Source organism: Oreochromis niloticus, linkage group LG4 (assembly GCF_001858045.2).
Source record: "Oreochromis niloticus isolate F11D_XX linkage group LG4, O_niloticus_UMD_NMBU, whole genome shotgun sequence".
NCBI classification, from domain to species: domain Eukaryota; kingdom Metazoa; phylum Chordata; class Actinopteri; order Cichliformes; family Cichlidae; genus Oreochromis; species Oreochromis niloticus.
In genome coordinates this window covers 32,600,937-32,617,280 of record NC_031969.2, presented here as the reverse complement: position 1 = coordinate 32,617,280, position 16,344 = coordinate 32,600,937, and the positions used below count along the sequence as shown (strand labels likewise).

Genomic DNA, 16,344 nt, shown 5'->3' with positions numbered 1-16,344 from the left:
CCCCTCTCTTTAGAGATTTTCAGCTGCTTCCTTCAGGTCAGCGGTGTGACGTGCCTGCAGAGAAAACCACGAGACATAGTGTCTTTATACCTGCTGCTATTATCGTGCTTAATAACACTAAACCATAACGGTTGTTGCCAACACTGTCGCACACAGCACTTTCTTGTAGCTCTTGATAAAACTTGGGCTGTTCTATCTGTTCGTTTTTCTTAAATGTCTGAGTTGTTTGATGAGTAGACATGCTGCAAATCAATTTCCCATTGGGGACAATAAAATTACCACTGACCATTGTTATCAGCTCCATAGGCTGACCCAGGCTTTCCAGTTATTACAATAAAGCAATAAAGTGACACCAGTTAGATTCAAAAGGATCAAAGATGTACAAAAAGAAAGAAAATATCACAACCGCAAAGGTACAAAATTTTAAAAACATGCAAACATGTAAAAATATCGACACTAAAAAAACAAAGAGGGAAAAATGACTGTCAGGAAATACACAATGGTATCAAACAGACAAAAGAATGACACAAACTGTGCTCATAGTCTGTGTTAGGTCACCTTTTACATGTCTGTGCACACAAAACAATGAAAAAATATAGTTTTAAAAAGATGCTCAGTGACCACAAGAAGATACAAAGCAACACAACGATGAACAAATTAACTGCAGGAAGATAAAAGAGACGTATAAAACAACACAAAGAGATCAACGTCGATGTCTCTGCACACAAGCCCTCATCACTCTACAGAAGGACATCAATGTGATGATGTTGATCCATAGAGTCACGGTGATCATGGGAAATATGTCAGCTTATCCCTGTAAGCTGGTTTATGTTGTGCAAACATAAGCAGTCTGCAGCAGGACAATGGAAACTTTTGCAAATACAGCAGGAAAACAAGTGGACTGGAATTTCCTGTAACACGTTTCCTTTTGAGTCTTTTGATAACCTGCTGTAGAGCTCATCTGCATCTGAGCAAGAGGATAAAATTATAAATATCAAAGAGACCAATTTCCTTTAAAACCTTAAATGTTTCATGGTGAAAAACTGGAAAGTACCAAAATTCCTGTTCTGCCAAAAAGTCCCTGATCTGTGTGCTGCTGGATGGCAGGAGTGAAACCTAACTCACACTAAGTACCCCAGTACATACTGCCTATAACCTAAAGTGAAGGACTTAACGGCACGTGAAACGAAACTGAAAGAAGGATGTCTATTTATGGTATTTCCTCCTGACGGCTGAAAAAGTCGTTAAAAGAAGCAAAGTGAGACACAGACTCCATTTTTGGACCAACCTGCAGAGAGGTACGTGGACTCAGCAAACACACTTTTCTTATTATTTCCTTAAAAAGTCTGAATGTTTACAGTAAACGTTGTCAGTACTGTGTGTATGAGGACATATTTAGACTCAGCTGTGAACTTCCTGACTGATAAAAGCAGATTTATGTCAGTTTTATCAGGACTAAACGATGAACTTTTCAACTGTGTGAAAGTCCACCGACAAGCTGCAGGAAAATGTGATTCAGAAAACCTGAGTTATTTTTGAACTGTACTTATTGCAAAACAACTTTTCAGTGAGGTGATGATTCCTGAAATAAACATGAACATTAAACAGAACATCGTCATCAGGTTTTCACAGCTACATGGACAGCGAGCCAATTCAAACTTATTCTATTACATGTTTATTTTTCTTTGAATGTTCATTTTTCCATTAATAACAGTCAAATTAAGTCAGTAAGAGCTGCTGACCTCTAAAGCCAGACACTCATCTTTGGAAAAACCTAAGAAACTCCTTGGAAGGTTTATCTTTTGATTGTTTTTATTTTATCCTGTCCTGCCTGCCAGCTTTTGCAGTCAGAATTATAATCTGAACACACCGTTGGTTTTGCTGTTCAAAGAAAAGGAAGAAATTAAAAAGGGGGAATAGGGGAGAAAATAAGAAAAAATATAATAAAAAGGACAGAGCACAAATAGAAATGCACAATGCATTGCCAACTGCTGCACCTGTAAGACAAAACACCTGAAACACAAAAGCATGAAAATGCACACATACATAAATCAACAATATTCTTGTGTGTGTGGGAGAGAGCGGTATGACCCAGAAACAGGAGCCCAGGCACCCGAGAACTACCCAGCACCCGGCAGAGCACTCCCTGTCCACTTGATGATCATTTCATTTCATTTCTTTAATTATTTGTTTAATGAAATGATAATCCCCAATTTGAGAGATGCGTGTATGAGGACATATTTAGACTCAGCTGTAAACTTCCTGACTGATAAAAGTGGATTTATGTCAGTTTTATCAGGACTAAATGATCCAGTGAGAAGCTGCAGAAAAATGTGATTTGTGAATTGTACCTAATGGCAAACTTTTCAATGAGTTCAGTGTTCGAAAACTGTCATTTGAAACTTTATGATTGTCCCCAGTCTTTTACACCTATCATATTTACATTTTTGCCATAAAAACATTACAGTATTTTGGTATCAGCTGCTCAACTTTAAGGTCACACTGTTTTAAATTTCAAATATAGCAAAAATGTATTTATTTGTATTTTTACTTTGAGTTAATCAAAGTAAAAAGTAATTTGGTTCTTAGCAGTTTCTAAAATGTTTAAATATATCCTCAGACGAACAGAAAATTAAGTGAAAGTGTACAGTGTGGAAATCTAACTACACTCTATGATTCAGGAGCTCATTGAGGGGTCAGAGGTCAGACTGTCATTTATTCTGCACTTGATAAGATTCAACCACAGCCTTTAATGCACGGGCTTTTCGATCAGTGGGACTCGAGTAAAAATCCTTCTGGATGACTTCCTAACAGGACCCAGAGAGTCCGAGTAAACAGGGTTTTGTTGAGCAGGTTGTGACATCGACTGGTTCACCAGAAGGGTGTGTTCTGTCCCCTGCTGTTGGCGATTCTGTACACAAACCTGTGTCGGAGCACATTTGACAGTAAAACCATTTTAAAGTATGCAAATAAGACGGTTATTGTTGGTCTTTTGCACGGCAGCAAAACCAGCCATGGATTTGTTGTTGAGCCCTGATCACTGATCTCCAGCTCAACATATTGAAAACCAAAGACATAAATGTTGTTTGTTTTAGAGCGAAGAGGCTTTCTCCTCTTTTTCTAATTGTACTGTCATGAACTTTAACCTTTAACATGCTAACTGAGGCCTGTAGGGTCACCTGGGGTAAATTTGCTTGGACGTTTACTGAGGAAAATTCTTAATTTTATAGCTAATCTTATCTGTTTGTCTTATTTACATTGATGTCCTCAGGTCAGTAACCCTTTTTCTCCTGCAGGGACACTGACACCAACATCTGGATCTGAAAAATGAGCTTTGAGTGGGTTGAAGATGACGGTCTTCCTGCTGGGATATTTCGAGTCGACGATGAAGGGCCAGAAGATGGTGAAACCTATGCCATGTACCACGGCACCACCAGTGCGAACGCTCGATCGATCTTGGCTTCAGGTTTTTGCCGGTCTTCGGACGGGATGCTCGGTCCAGGGGTCTACCTCAGCAGAGACCTGGATAAAGCAAGTCGCTATCCCATGAAACACCCTGTGCATGACAAGGTTGTCATTAGGGTTAAGGTCAACGTGGGAAGGGTTAAAGCCATCGATCGTCAGAACCACCCACTTCAGAAGACCTGGCATGACCACGGATATGACACCGCCTGGGTGCCGCCCAACTGTGGGATGGTACGAAGTGGCCTGGAGGAGGATTGTGTCTGGGATCCGAAGCGAATCACAGTCATTGACATCATCAAACCAAAACCTGTCCAGGGCGCTGGAGGCAGCGCCTGGGGTTATAGGTAAACTCAGGAGCAGGTTCTGATTATTCAAATGTATTTTTATATATTTGGATAAGAAATCATAAATTGACATATTTTTGTAACCATGTCAGTGTAACCTGAAAAATAAATGTGTCATAATAAAGTACTTACTATGTGGGTGTGTTTGTATTCATATGTAAATCATTCATTATTCCATATGTTTATGCATAAAAAAACACAGAAAACACATCAAATCAAATCACTTTAACAACGTACCAGCTCTGAAATGTACTCAAAGTAAGAAAGTAAAAGTAGCTTCTTGAAGAGCATTTCTACTGTACAAAGGTAACTAAGTCCTGTGTTATATTTATATAATATAAAACAATATTAGTATATAAGCTGAAACAACTCAATTCAACAAGATGTCAGCAGATGTTTGACAGCTGTCTTGGCTGATGTCCATTTCCTACTCTGACACCATACTGTGTATATACTAGAGATGGACCGATCCGATATTACGTATCGGTATCGGTCTGATACTGACCTAAATTACTGGATCGGATATCGGCGAGAAATAAAAAATGTAATCCGATCCATTAAATATCAAAAAAGCAGCTCACAAAACTTGCGACACGGCGTAACTCGGCTCATAACCGTAGCACGTCGGAGCAGTGTGCTCACGTGATAGAGCGGCTGTGTGTATTTGTAGCCTCGCTACCAAACCAGCATTTCATCTCCAAGGAAGTTATCCCAGAGAGAAGCAAGTGTGTAAGTTCATCTCTGAATGTTTGTAAAGCGTTCCCATGTTAAGCTTAACAACCGATATATGGAGCGACTGCCTCTCTCTCTCCCTCCCTCTGCTGGTGCTACTTCAATCATGAAACTGATCAATGATCAGCTGATCGGCTTTCCTGTCGGGAGTCCGTCTCTCTTGTTTGTTTTTGGCCCACTTTGCACCAGAAAGAGGAAACCAGCGGCGGAACAACAGCAGCACCTTTAAACTTGATAAGCTGTTGTTAGAATGTATTTAATATTACTTTCTACACCAGGATCCTTTTCTACGTAGCTGACGGCTGGTAACTGTGCAGGGGCGGATCTAGCAAAGTTTAGCCAGGGGGGCCGATAGGGCATGAACAGGGAAAAGGGGGCACAAAGACATACTTTTCTTTCTTATTCTCATTTAAAATGTCTCGCTTTTAATAAATAATTATCTGAATCTTACACCCAAAGTTTTAATCTGATGTAAAATGCATAGAAGTCCATTACTGTATATAGTAACTGTTAAGTCTAATCTAACCTAGTAAGCTATAGTACTTTATCCTTTGGGAAGGTACCATCTGTGCAGTCTGCAATTCTGTTGAAGAAAGATGTTGAATCTATTTAATTATTCTTGAAAAATAATTTATTTCTGTGCATTTTTTTTCACCCTGCATCAAATTTAAGTTGATTACATCGATTACAGTTTTTCTCGATTGCTTAAACACTATAACCAGGCCTCTAAACTAAAATTTCAAAACCATAAACGCTATTGGTCAAAAAGCTCACCCATTTCCCTGAACTATAAACACTATTCCCTGCTTTGACACATGACTCAAATTTGGTGAACTGGTACTGCAAAACTCTACACACAAATCCCTACATTTTACAGTGCTTACACCATGTAGTCATGTAGAAAGCACTAGCATGCAATAATGTTAACTTAAGTCAGCATAGCTTGAGCCCAATTAGCACACAATTAACCAGGTGGAAACACTAGGAGTCAAAATTTAGCACACACCAATCAGAACCTGCGATGGATAGATAAAAGGGCCAAAGTCAGCTCATTCAGGTTTGAAACAATGGATCCAAAGAGATGCAAAGGAAGAGGACGTGGTGAAGAAAGAGGATGTGGTGAAGGAGGAGGACGTGGTGGAGAAAGAGGACATGGTGAAAGAGGAGGACGTGGTGGAAGAGGAGGAGGAGGTGGTGAAGGAGGTGGAGGTGGAGAACGACGGCGACAAGGAAGGGGAAGAGCAAGGGCACGAAGACAGTCAGTCTCGGATGAAATTCGAGCCACTTTAGTTGACCATGTCCTTGTCCATGGGATGACTATGAGGGAGGCTGGGCAACGAGTACAACCAAATTTGAGTTGCTTCACTGTTGCCTCCATCATCAGAACCTTCAGGGAGGAAAACAGGTAGGTGTACTTGCAGTAAGACTGCTTTGTACAGTAACGTTTAAGTTACTGAATTTATGTGTCTTGAGTTTCAGTATGTTTCCATTATTTTCCTGTAAAATGAATGTGTGACAGTTACAGTAATGAGTGCTTCTATTTTTGTAGGACACAGAGACGACCACCTGGTGGAGGCAGGTTAAGGCTTTTGTCGGAGGAGCAAGAGAGGGAACTTGTAAACATGGTAATTGCAAATAATGTAATCCGCCTGCAAGAGATTCAAAGGAGAGTGATTGAGGATGATCATCTTTTTCGAGGCATAAATGCCATCAGCCTCTCCACAATTGACCGCATCCTCCGAAAGAATCAATTCCGGATGAAACAGGCATACCGAGTCCCTTTCGAACGAAACTCTGACAGAGTGAAAAACCAACGTGTGGAATATGTTCAGGTATGAGTTTTGATACTGTATAAGGTATTGTGTACCATCACAGCATGGCAGTTTATGCTGCCATCTCAGCACTCTTGAACTTTGGTTCAGGGTACCGATTGACTCTACTGTGTTATGTGTTTTGCAGAGAATCTTTGAGATTGAAGGACGGCCTGTTCCCCATGAAATGATCTTTGTGGATGAGGCAGGTTTTAACCTGACCAAAAGAAGGAAAAGGGGGAGGAACATAATTGGCCATCGGGCTATTGTAAATGTCCCTGGTCAGCGTGGGGGGAATGTCACTATGTGCGCAGCCATCAGCCAACGAGGGGTACTCCACCGCCATGCCGTACTAGGACCCTATAACACTATGCTTCTCCTTGCTTTTCTTGATGGTTTAAGACAACATATGTTCCAGCTGGACTACAGGGAACCAGCACAGCCAGAGCAGCCTCACTACGTTGTTGTGTGGGATAACGTCAGCTTCCATCGCGCTGCTCTGGTTCGTGACTGGTTTACCAATAACCCAAGGTTTTCTAATATCTTTCTGCCTGCATACTCCCCCTTTCTAAACCCGATAGAGGAGTTATTTTCGGCATGGCGGTGGAAAGTGTATGACCGAGAACCTTATGTCCGTGTTCACCTCCTTCAGGCCATGGAAGAGGCCTGCCTAGACATATCAGTAGATGCATGCCAGGGGTGGATCAGGCATGCAAGAGGATTTTACCCCCGCTGCCTGGCTGGGGCCAATATAGCCTGTGATGTGGATGAGATTCTCTGGCCTGACCCAGACCAAAGACAAGATGCTGTGGTGGGATAATGTTTCTGGTGTGTGTTGTACTGTATAGTACATGAATGACAATGTGCCACTGTACATACATTGGTTGCGTCTTTTGTGTTTATCATGTGACAAGGGTTTTGAAGGGGAGAACCATAAGCAACCTAATTGTTTTGGAACTATTGTTTTGAATTAATTGTACCAGTGTGCAAAACTCTGTTGTAGTGTGTGTTTTTGAGGGCTTGTGTTTGATGTCTGAGGGCAAAGTTCGGTTTTTCAGCAGGAGTGAATAGTTTTGGGTGTAGAGCTTCATTTTGACCTGGAAATAGGATGTTTGGGGAATTGAGTGAGATGTTATGGATTTGTGTTTACTGTTGCGCGGATATGAGGCGTAGTTTCAAGAAATGTGTTTTAGCAATCGAGAAAAACTGTAAACATTATTGTGCAGCACGTAAGATCGACAGCGCACAGTGTGCTTTGAGGTAGGAGCCAAAAAGGGTGTAGTTTGTGTGTGTGAGCACCCGTGTGTACACCTGTGAGCATGAACGCGCTTGTTTTTTTAAAAGGTTCCTTCATATAACGATCTGCTAGAGGGTGTGGGGGGCCACAGCCCCGTCCTCCAGGGCATGAAGCAGGTATGGAGGAGATCAAAACTCCAGACATCCAGAGGCCCTCAGAACACAAGAGACCAAGGAAGACCAACAGAGGGGCAGCCGCGCCACTATCCCAGAAAGAGCTGAGGAGAGTCCCAGATGAGGGGTCACTCAACAGCCGCGGAGCAGAAGCCAGGGGGGGTTGCAGTGACGTGCCCGTGAGCTCCGCCGGCAGCCAGCTGTGCCAGAGTGACCGAGCCCCAGGTCGAGAGGCCGAGGGCACCCCATCCCCGAAGTGGCCCGAGCGAGCCCCAGGCTCCATGCCCCGACAAGCAGCCACCAGGAGTGAGCCGGTGTGTACCTGGGCGCCCATCCCCAGACACAAAGAACCACCAACGCACCGATGTCTGAGGGCGTCTGCCACTGGCAGGGGGAGTGGTGGGGGGAGATAGGCCTCCATACCTTGGACGGCCTGAGATGTCCCTAGAGAGGTGGCATCTGATACCCGACCTGACATATAGACACAGACATACAGGCACACACAGATACAAACATCCATTCCCACCCTCATGCTCTCATATGCAATTACTCAGCACTCACCCAACGTGGAGACAGACATAAAGAGACGCTGTACACACAATCACACTCCCCAAGCGTACTCTAAGAACCGGGTCTAGGTACCCTTGCCCCTGGAGGGGGAAACTGCACCCAGACCCAGGTAGTGTTACCCTTTTTCCCTGGGGTGGAGAGAAGCAGACTGCCCCGAATCGGCAGCAGCAGGGAGGCCCCACAATATCTGTCATTCCTAAGTAATTAATGCTTGAATTGAAGCTGAAGGTTTGCACTTTAATTTTACTCAGATCTTGATTTTAAAAAGTTTTGACTGGATTTGAAATCCATTGTGGTTGTGTACAGAGGCAAAATTACAAAAGTGTGCCATTTTCCAAAAGTCCAGGACTGAACTGTATGTCAGCCATATTCCCATAAGATGCTTTATGTGGTGAAAAATGTAAAAGAGGGTGCAGCAGAGCAATGGAAACTTTGATATTTGTAGGAATGTAGTTTGACAGGTGTTTCCCGTTTGCACATTTCCTTCTGATATTTCTGACTGCCTGTAATTCGTCTTACAGACCTATAGAAAAATATACATTTTGAAAAGGCAAATTTGTGCTAATCATAAATCTTTTGTGGAGGAAAAGAAAGTTCTCGTAAGCCCATTTTGTCTGATAGGCCCTGGGTGGTGTGCAGTTGGTTCTTAGGACTGAAACCTATAAAAACTCCTATACAGACCACACCCAATAAATAACATCATCTACAATCTAAAGTGAGGGACGTAACAATGTGCAGAATGTGAAACAGCTGACAGAAGGATGTCTATTTTTGGTACTTCCTCCTAAAGGCTGAAAATGTTATTTAAATGAAACAGATTGAGACACAGACTGCACTTTTAGATGAACCTGGAGAGAGGTACGTAAACTCTGCAAACACGCTTTTCTTTTTTCTTCAAAGTCTAGATTTTCACAGATAGTTCTGTGTACATAAAGTGCTAATTAAAGTCCAGTTAGCTGCTTATTGACTAATCAGCTTTGTGACCCTTTCAGATGAATTGTTTATTTCTAGAGTTTCAGTCGTGATTTTATCAGCGTACAGAAACAACATTAGTGAAGGTTACTAATGACCCCCTTAAAGCCTCTGACAGTGCACTCTCTGGACCTGTCCTGCTATGCAGCGTTCAATACCAGTGACCATAATATTTTTCTGCAGACAGTTGAGTACTTGGTATTAGTACTTTGTACCATGGGTGTTGGTACTGAAGAAAATGCAATGCACCTGTTTGAATAATTTCTAATAGGTTCTAGTAGATTCTAGTAATTTTTCATGTAAATATTCTTGTCTGTCTTCTTCACCCACAAAACTTAGTCACAGAGTTGCACATGGTTCTTGGGTTGGGACCAGTACTTTTTATTTTATACATACATAGGTGCTACTTATTCCAATAATACATACGACATACCCAGGCCTGTCTTAAAGACATAAATAATAATGGATTGCATTTATATAGCGCTTTTCTAGTCACCCAAAGCGCTTTACAATTCCACTATTCATTCACTCTCACATTCACACACTGGTGGAGGCAAGCTACAGTTGTAGCCACAGCTGCCCTGGGGCAGACTGACAGAAGCGAGGCTGCCATATCGCGCCATCGGCCCCTCTGGCCATCAGTAGGCGGTAGGTGAAGTGTCTTGCCCAAGGACACAATGGTAAATGGTAAATGGCCTGCATTTGTATAGCACTTTACTTAGTCCCTAAGGACCCCAAAGCACTTTACACTACATTCAGTCATTCACCCATTCACACACACATTCACACACTGGTAATGGCAAGCTACATTGCAGCCACAGCTGCCCTGGAGCGCACTGACAGAGGCGAGGCTGCCAGACACTGGCGCCACCGGGCCCTCTGACCACCACCAGTAGGCAAACATGGGGTTAGTATCTTGCCCAAGGATATTTGGCATGCAGCCAGGAGGCAGCCTGGGATCGAACCACCAACCTTCTGCCACCTGCTCTGCCACCTGAGCTACAGCCACCCAACATTGTAATGTCCTGGTCATTATTACAATGACCAGGACAGAGAGAGGGGGATCGAACCAGCAACCTTCTGGTTACAGATGAGCTTCCCAACCCCCTGAGCCATGGTCGCCCCCTAAAGGCCTAGATGACCACTAGTTTTCTCCTTCTAAATTCTTCTAAATTCTGATTTAACTGTTATTGTACTTCCTGTGAATAACCCTCAGAAACCTGGTGTCTAAGCAGATACTGACTGGATGGTATTACCTTGGCCTCCAGTGAGGCTCCACTTAGAGGTCTCATTTTTATCTGCATTAAGATACCAATACTTCTAGCCATAAATAGAAGTATTGGTATCTACCCAACTGTGTTAAATAATATATAGAATATATTCATCTTATGATATTTTAAAATTGGGGGGACAGTTGTTGTATTTATTGAGATTTGCATTGTATTATTATTATATTATTATCATTATTTTCTGTTGGAGTTTGGCTTTATGTTGAAATCGTAAAGCCAAACTCCAACTGAAAATAATCAAGTGTTTTTGTCTCTATGTTTTTAAGATTCATGTTTTCCATTTTTTTATTAGAGATTTTCAGCTGCTTCCTTCAGGTCATCAGTGTGAAGTGCATGCAGTGAAGACAACTAGACAGAGTGTCTTTATACCTGCTGCTATTGTCATGCTTAATGACACTAAACCATAAGTGTTGTTGTCAACACTGTCACACACAGAACTTTCTTGAAACTCTTGATAAAAATAAAAAAACATGAAGCTTTCAGCTGTGTCTGCCAATCTTAACCGACACCATCCAGTCTGACTAAAAGTGAAAAACAAAGGAATCTGCAAAGGAGAAATAAAAGTGAAACATGGATTTAACACAGGTGTGACAAGCTAAAGGTGGCTTTTTTCCTGGGAAACAAAACAACACACAGGTGTGTTTCTAGCTCCTCCCCCTCACTTTAGATCAGCTCCCAGTTCCCAACACAACCTAACATAAACACAAAGATGAGCAAAATATTTATTTAAAAGCCACCAAGGCATAAAAAGACGACATTTAGACTAAAAAGGACCAAAGATACCGAAGTACAAAAAGACAGAAAATAATACACAAACTGTGCTCCTAGTCTGTGTTAGGTCACCTTTTACATGTCTGTGCACACAAAACAATTTAAAATATATTTTAAAAACAATGCTCAGTGACCAGAAAAAGCTGTAAAGCAACACAACGATGAACAAATTAACTGCAGGAAAACAAGTGGACTGGAATTTCCTGTAACACGTTTCCTTTTGTCTTTTGATAACCTGCTGTAGAGCTCATCTGCATCTCAGCAAGAGCATAAAATTATAAATAAAAAAGAGACCAATTTCCTTTAAAACCTTAAATCTTTCATGGTGAAAAACTGGAAAGTACCAAAATTACTGTTCTGCCAGGAAAAGTCCCCGATCTGTGTGCTGCTGGATGGCAGGAGTGAAACTTAACTCACACTGACCACACCCATTACATATTGCCTAAAATCTAAAGCAAAGGACTTGACAGCACGTGAAACGAAACTGAAAGAAGGATGCCTCTTTATGGTATTTCCTCCTGACGGCTGAAAAAGTCGTTAAAAGAAGCAAAGTGAGACACAGACTCCATTCTTGGATCAACCTGCAGAGAGGTACGTGGACTCAGCAAACACACTTTTCTTCTTTTTTCCTTAAAAAATCTGAATTTTTACAGTAAACGTTGTCAGTACTGCGTGTATGAGGACATATTTAGACTCAGCTGTGAACTTCCTGACTGATAAAAGCAGATTTATGTCAGTTTTATCAGGAATAAATGATCAACCTTTCAACTGTGTGAAAGTCCAGCTAGAAGCTGCACGAAAATGTGATTTAATACAAACTGAGATGGATTTAAAATGTACTTAATGGCAAACAGCTTTTCAGTGAGGTGATCATTCCTGAAAGAAATGTGAACATTAAGCAGAACATTGTCACCAGGCTTGGACAGCTACATGGAGTGTGATCAAATTCAAACTTATACTATTTTTATTTAATTATTAATGTTTCTATTAAAAACAATGAACTTAAGTCACTAAAAGCTCCTCATCTGTGAGGCCAAACACTTGCAACTCCTGGGAGTGTTTTAAAGACTGAGATCTGGAAAAAAATCCAGCAGAAAATGTATTTATTTATTTTTCCACTTGCTGATAATCACAACTGCCAATTTGCATGTAACACCCCCAACACATTATTAAACTCATTCTCATATGCAACTGTAGTGGCATGTGGTCTGTCGCAATGCCAGGCAAGGCTGGCTGGCACAGCTGTTATCCATCACACAATCCTTGCCTTCCCTATTTCGTTAGCTGCCGGGGACCAGAGAGAGAGCAGTGTGGTGTGCAGAGCTGAAAGGTGGCTGCTGGAAAGTTGTAGGAAAAAAAGCGTCTGGAAGCACTGGAAATGAACATTTGCAAAACTGCAAGCTGTGTCCATCGAGTCCTTTGTGTGCTAAAGACACTTTATCTGATCTGATGCAACACAAATAAAAACACCTGCCTGGACTGGAAAGCATTTAGGATGAACCATTGTTATTTTATATACAGTAATGTTAATAATACTATAAAATACTTTGAGTCACCCAAATCTAATAGCGCCCCAACAAATATGAGTAACTTTTTTTTATAGTTCAGTGTTTTTGTTCTTAATGCTGTGGTGTTCTCATCATTTCCTGTACAGACACTCACGCCAACATCTGAAAAATGAGCTTCCAGTGGGCTGAAGATGACTTTCTGCCTCCAGGTGTGGTTCGAGTGGACCGTGAAGGACCAAGAGATGGTAAAACCTACGTCATGTACCATGGCACCACCAGTGCGAATGCTAGAAGCATTCTGATGACAGGCTTCCGTCAGTCTGCGGAAGGGATGCTCGGTCGGGGCGTGTACCTCAGCAGAGACCTACAGAAAGCAAGCCGTTATCCCATCAATCACCCTGAGCATGACAGGGTTGTTATTAAGGTAAAGGTCAAGGTGGGAAAGGTGATCGCCATCAACCATCAGAGGCACCCATATCGGACAAGCTGGCATGACTATGGGTACGACACCGCCTGGGTGCCACCCAACTGTGGGATGGTGCCAAGTGGCTTAGAGGAGAATTGTGTCTGGGATCCGAATCGAATCACAATCATTCGCACTATTGAACCACAACCTGTCCAGGGCGCTGGATTTGGTGCTTGGGGCTATAGGTAAACTTCAGGAGCAGTTTCTGATTATTTTTTATATTCAAATGTATTTTTATATGTTTGGATAAAATAAATGACATATTCTTCTGTAACTGTGTCAATGTAACCTGAAGAATAAACGTGTCATTAAAGCCAGTTGCTGTCTGTGTATGTTCAACACAATTGAAGATAATTTATCTGAATTTCAGGAGTGGGACATGCCACATGAGATGAGATGAGATGAGATGAGATAGCCTTTATTTGTCAGTTGCAGTTGCCCACAACCGAGATGACAGACCTCGCCGACTATACATACAATACACAAAGATCACACTGGGAAGACAGATCAGCTGAGAGAAAGTGTCACCACGTCAGGTTAAGCGAGGGTCAACACTCTCCAGTGGACCCAGGTGGCCTTGAAGGAGGGACAGTTAGTTCTGACAACAATCCTGTTATCATGGAGAATTTTGTTGTTCCAGTCAGCTTCGACCTTGGCAGGCCTTCAGCTGGTGCCAGTGGGATAGCCGCATGAGTGAAGATGGTGAATGTTTGGGTTTAGTGCGAACAACTGCATCCAATTTTTACAGTTGGTCTAATGTCCGTCACTGGTCACCAATTCTCTCAATTCCCGTTGTTCTTCTCCAAGATCTTATCCATATTACGTTCAATAAACACAGTCTTACTCACAGCCCTGCCCATCGTCTATAATGTCGGCCAGCCTTATGGGATTTTGAACAGCTGTAGCTGCTTCTTGATCTTCAATAAGCCAGGTCCGAGCAGCTCCAATCAGCCAGAACTCTTTTATCGTGGTTCCTAATTGGTAGATGTCGTTCAATGTCCTCCGTCGAGAGTGTCACAAGACACATGACGCAACCGACCATCGAGTATCCGGCAGCAAACGTCTCCGCAGGACAATCAGGCTCTCTGAAGCCCAGGAAGGTGTCAATTTCATTATGGGACCAGTTGATCAAATCCATAATTCTTTAGGTTTAGAGAACAGGACTGAGAGACTCTGATGGTTAGAGTTAGACGAGACTTAACAAAAGACATAGAAGCAGCAGCAAGGAAGATAAGGGAGGGAGAGGGTGAAAGATGCATCCGCCTCCTCCGAGAGCCAAATAGGACTTCCAGTTCTCTATCTTTCACTTGCCTGCTGCCAGCTAAATTTGAGCTTCACATGACGCCCACATTCCTACGTGATTCCCAGAAGGTGATTGGACTAGACATCAGCATTCTAACCAATCAGCATTTATACCGCATACTTTAAATCTCACAGCGCATCTGTCATTCGCCTTTGCAGTTGCCGTTTTGCAAGCCACCTCCTCCCCATCACTGCCTCTCAACACTCAGGCTCAATTCAAGCGTCCATCTTTATCACCACCACCAGCGTCTAGGCTCCGGGGGGTCCTGCCCTAATCCCTATCTATACCATACCTCTATCTAAATTCTGTTCATCAATAAATCATGTTCATTCTTTCTAATGATCACAACATATTTAATTCATATTAAGCCATTATTTCTTAGAAATACTGTCAAACCTAAAATCAGGATGAAGTCTCAGCAATTGAATTTTTATACAGCACCATTGATATACTATGAAGCCAAGTGAAACTAATGAATGGGTTAAACTACAGGTATGTCTTAAAGACATGAAGGCCTGGCGGACCTGTAATTTTCTACTTTTAAATTAAGACTTGAATTAATTAGCTCTGAATATCATAAACACAGAACCAGATACTTAATCTGGACACTGTTACCTCAGCACCAGTAACACTGTGAGAAAAGCTCCAATTATTTTTAACCAGGATACATCCGTTAACTCCCTATCTTTCCGGACATTCTGCAGCTTCATCCTTGAGCTACAGAAACCAATGAAACACTGGTTTTCACTGATATGATCCAAGCCAGTCTTCCACTGTGGCTTTTCAAGGGCGTCAGGTTACATCAGGTCACACTGTGCTCACACTTTAGTCTCTATCATGAGTAACAATAATAATCTTCCCAAGACAAAGAAGCAGCTTTATGTAGCAGACAGGACTTCATCAGTGACTTAAAAGCTGAGCAGTGTTTATGAGACTTCTGATGGGAGGCTGTTCATCCATCCTTTAAATATCTGTAAACACATCTGCTGTTGAACACAGACCACACCTCACACTGTTTAAACAAATCCCTGACTTCAGTTGCATGTGGACGCTAGCAGCACCTGCAGTTTGATCTGTGGTGGATAAACTTTCACTTCATGCGTTCTTGTTTATAAAGTGGGTGTAGCTGCCAGTGTTATTAACAGTTAATGCCTTTTTGATGCCAGTTTTGCAGGCTGTGACTCACCCTGAAAGATGCCACTGCTCATAAGAGCGTGAAATGAAGAGGTAGTCAGTGATCACCATCTGTGAGGTGGTTTCACAACCCAAAGTCTCTGAGCTGACTTCATAAATCCAGCTTTGCACTTCATAATTGTTGCATTATTTGCCTCAGTGCCTGTATGCTTTGTGAGTAATGCTCGAATACTACAAAATTAGTATTTCTATGTGTTTATGCTGCTGTGACAGCCTCTCATGATTTGATTGGATTCATATAAAACACCTTTCACACATGCACCGCAGCCTGAGCATTTCTGCATGTTGGAGCTGAAGTTTAAGTCCAAATGAGTAAAATCAGACATTAAACCTAAAGCTGTCAGTTTGCCAGTGAACGGTCTGAGTAACTTTGATCACGGTTGATGAGAAGAGGAGCTCACGATGCAGTCAGAAACGATAAAACAGCACCACTAACAGGCTGATCGGTGATGCAGGGCACTGGGTATGTTCTGGGTGTTGGTTTGTTGTCTGCTGTGAGTAAAGACATG

The 16,344-nt window shown here is 42.1% G+C and overlaps 2 protein-coding genes across 2 annotated transcripts; both read left to right on the top strand.

The window, feature by feature from the left end:
- Positions 1 to 1,149: 1,149 nt before the first annotated feature.
- LOC109201766 (uncharacterized) lies at positions 1,150 to 13,655 on the top strand. Its single transcript, XM_025906661.1, has 6 exons — positions 1,150 to 1,298; positions 3,297 to 3,810; positions 6,501 to 6,683; positions 6,771 to 6,854; positions 7,005 to 7,163; positions 13,039 to 13,655. Exons 2-6 carry the CDS (start codon positions 3,328 to 3,330, stop codon positions 13,525 to 13,527), a joined length of 1,398 nt encoding a protein of 465 aa, XP_025762446.1. The 5' UTR covers positions 1,150 to 1,298; positions 3,297 to 3,327; the 3' UTR covers positions 13,528 to 13,655.
- LOC109201877 (uncharacterized) lies at positions 5,232 to 7,344 on the top strand. The gene is made up of 3 exons (XM_019357600.2): positions 5,232 to 5,946; positions 6,091 to 6,373; positions 6,501 to 7,344. Exons 1-3 carry the CDS (start codon positions 5,609 to 5,611, stop codon positions 7,170 to 7,172), a joined length of 1,293 nt encoding a protein of 430 aa, XP_019213145.2. The 5' UTR covers positions 5,232 to 5,608; the 3' UTR covers positions 7,173 to 7,344.
- Positions 13,656 to 16,344: the final 2,689 nt, after the last annotated feature.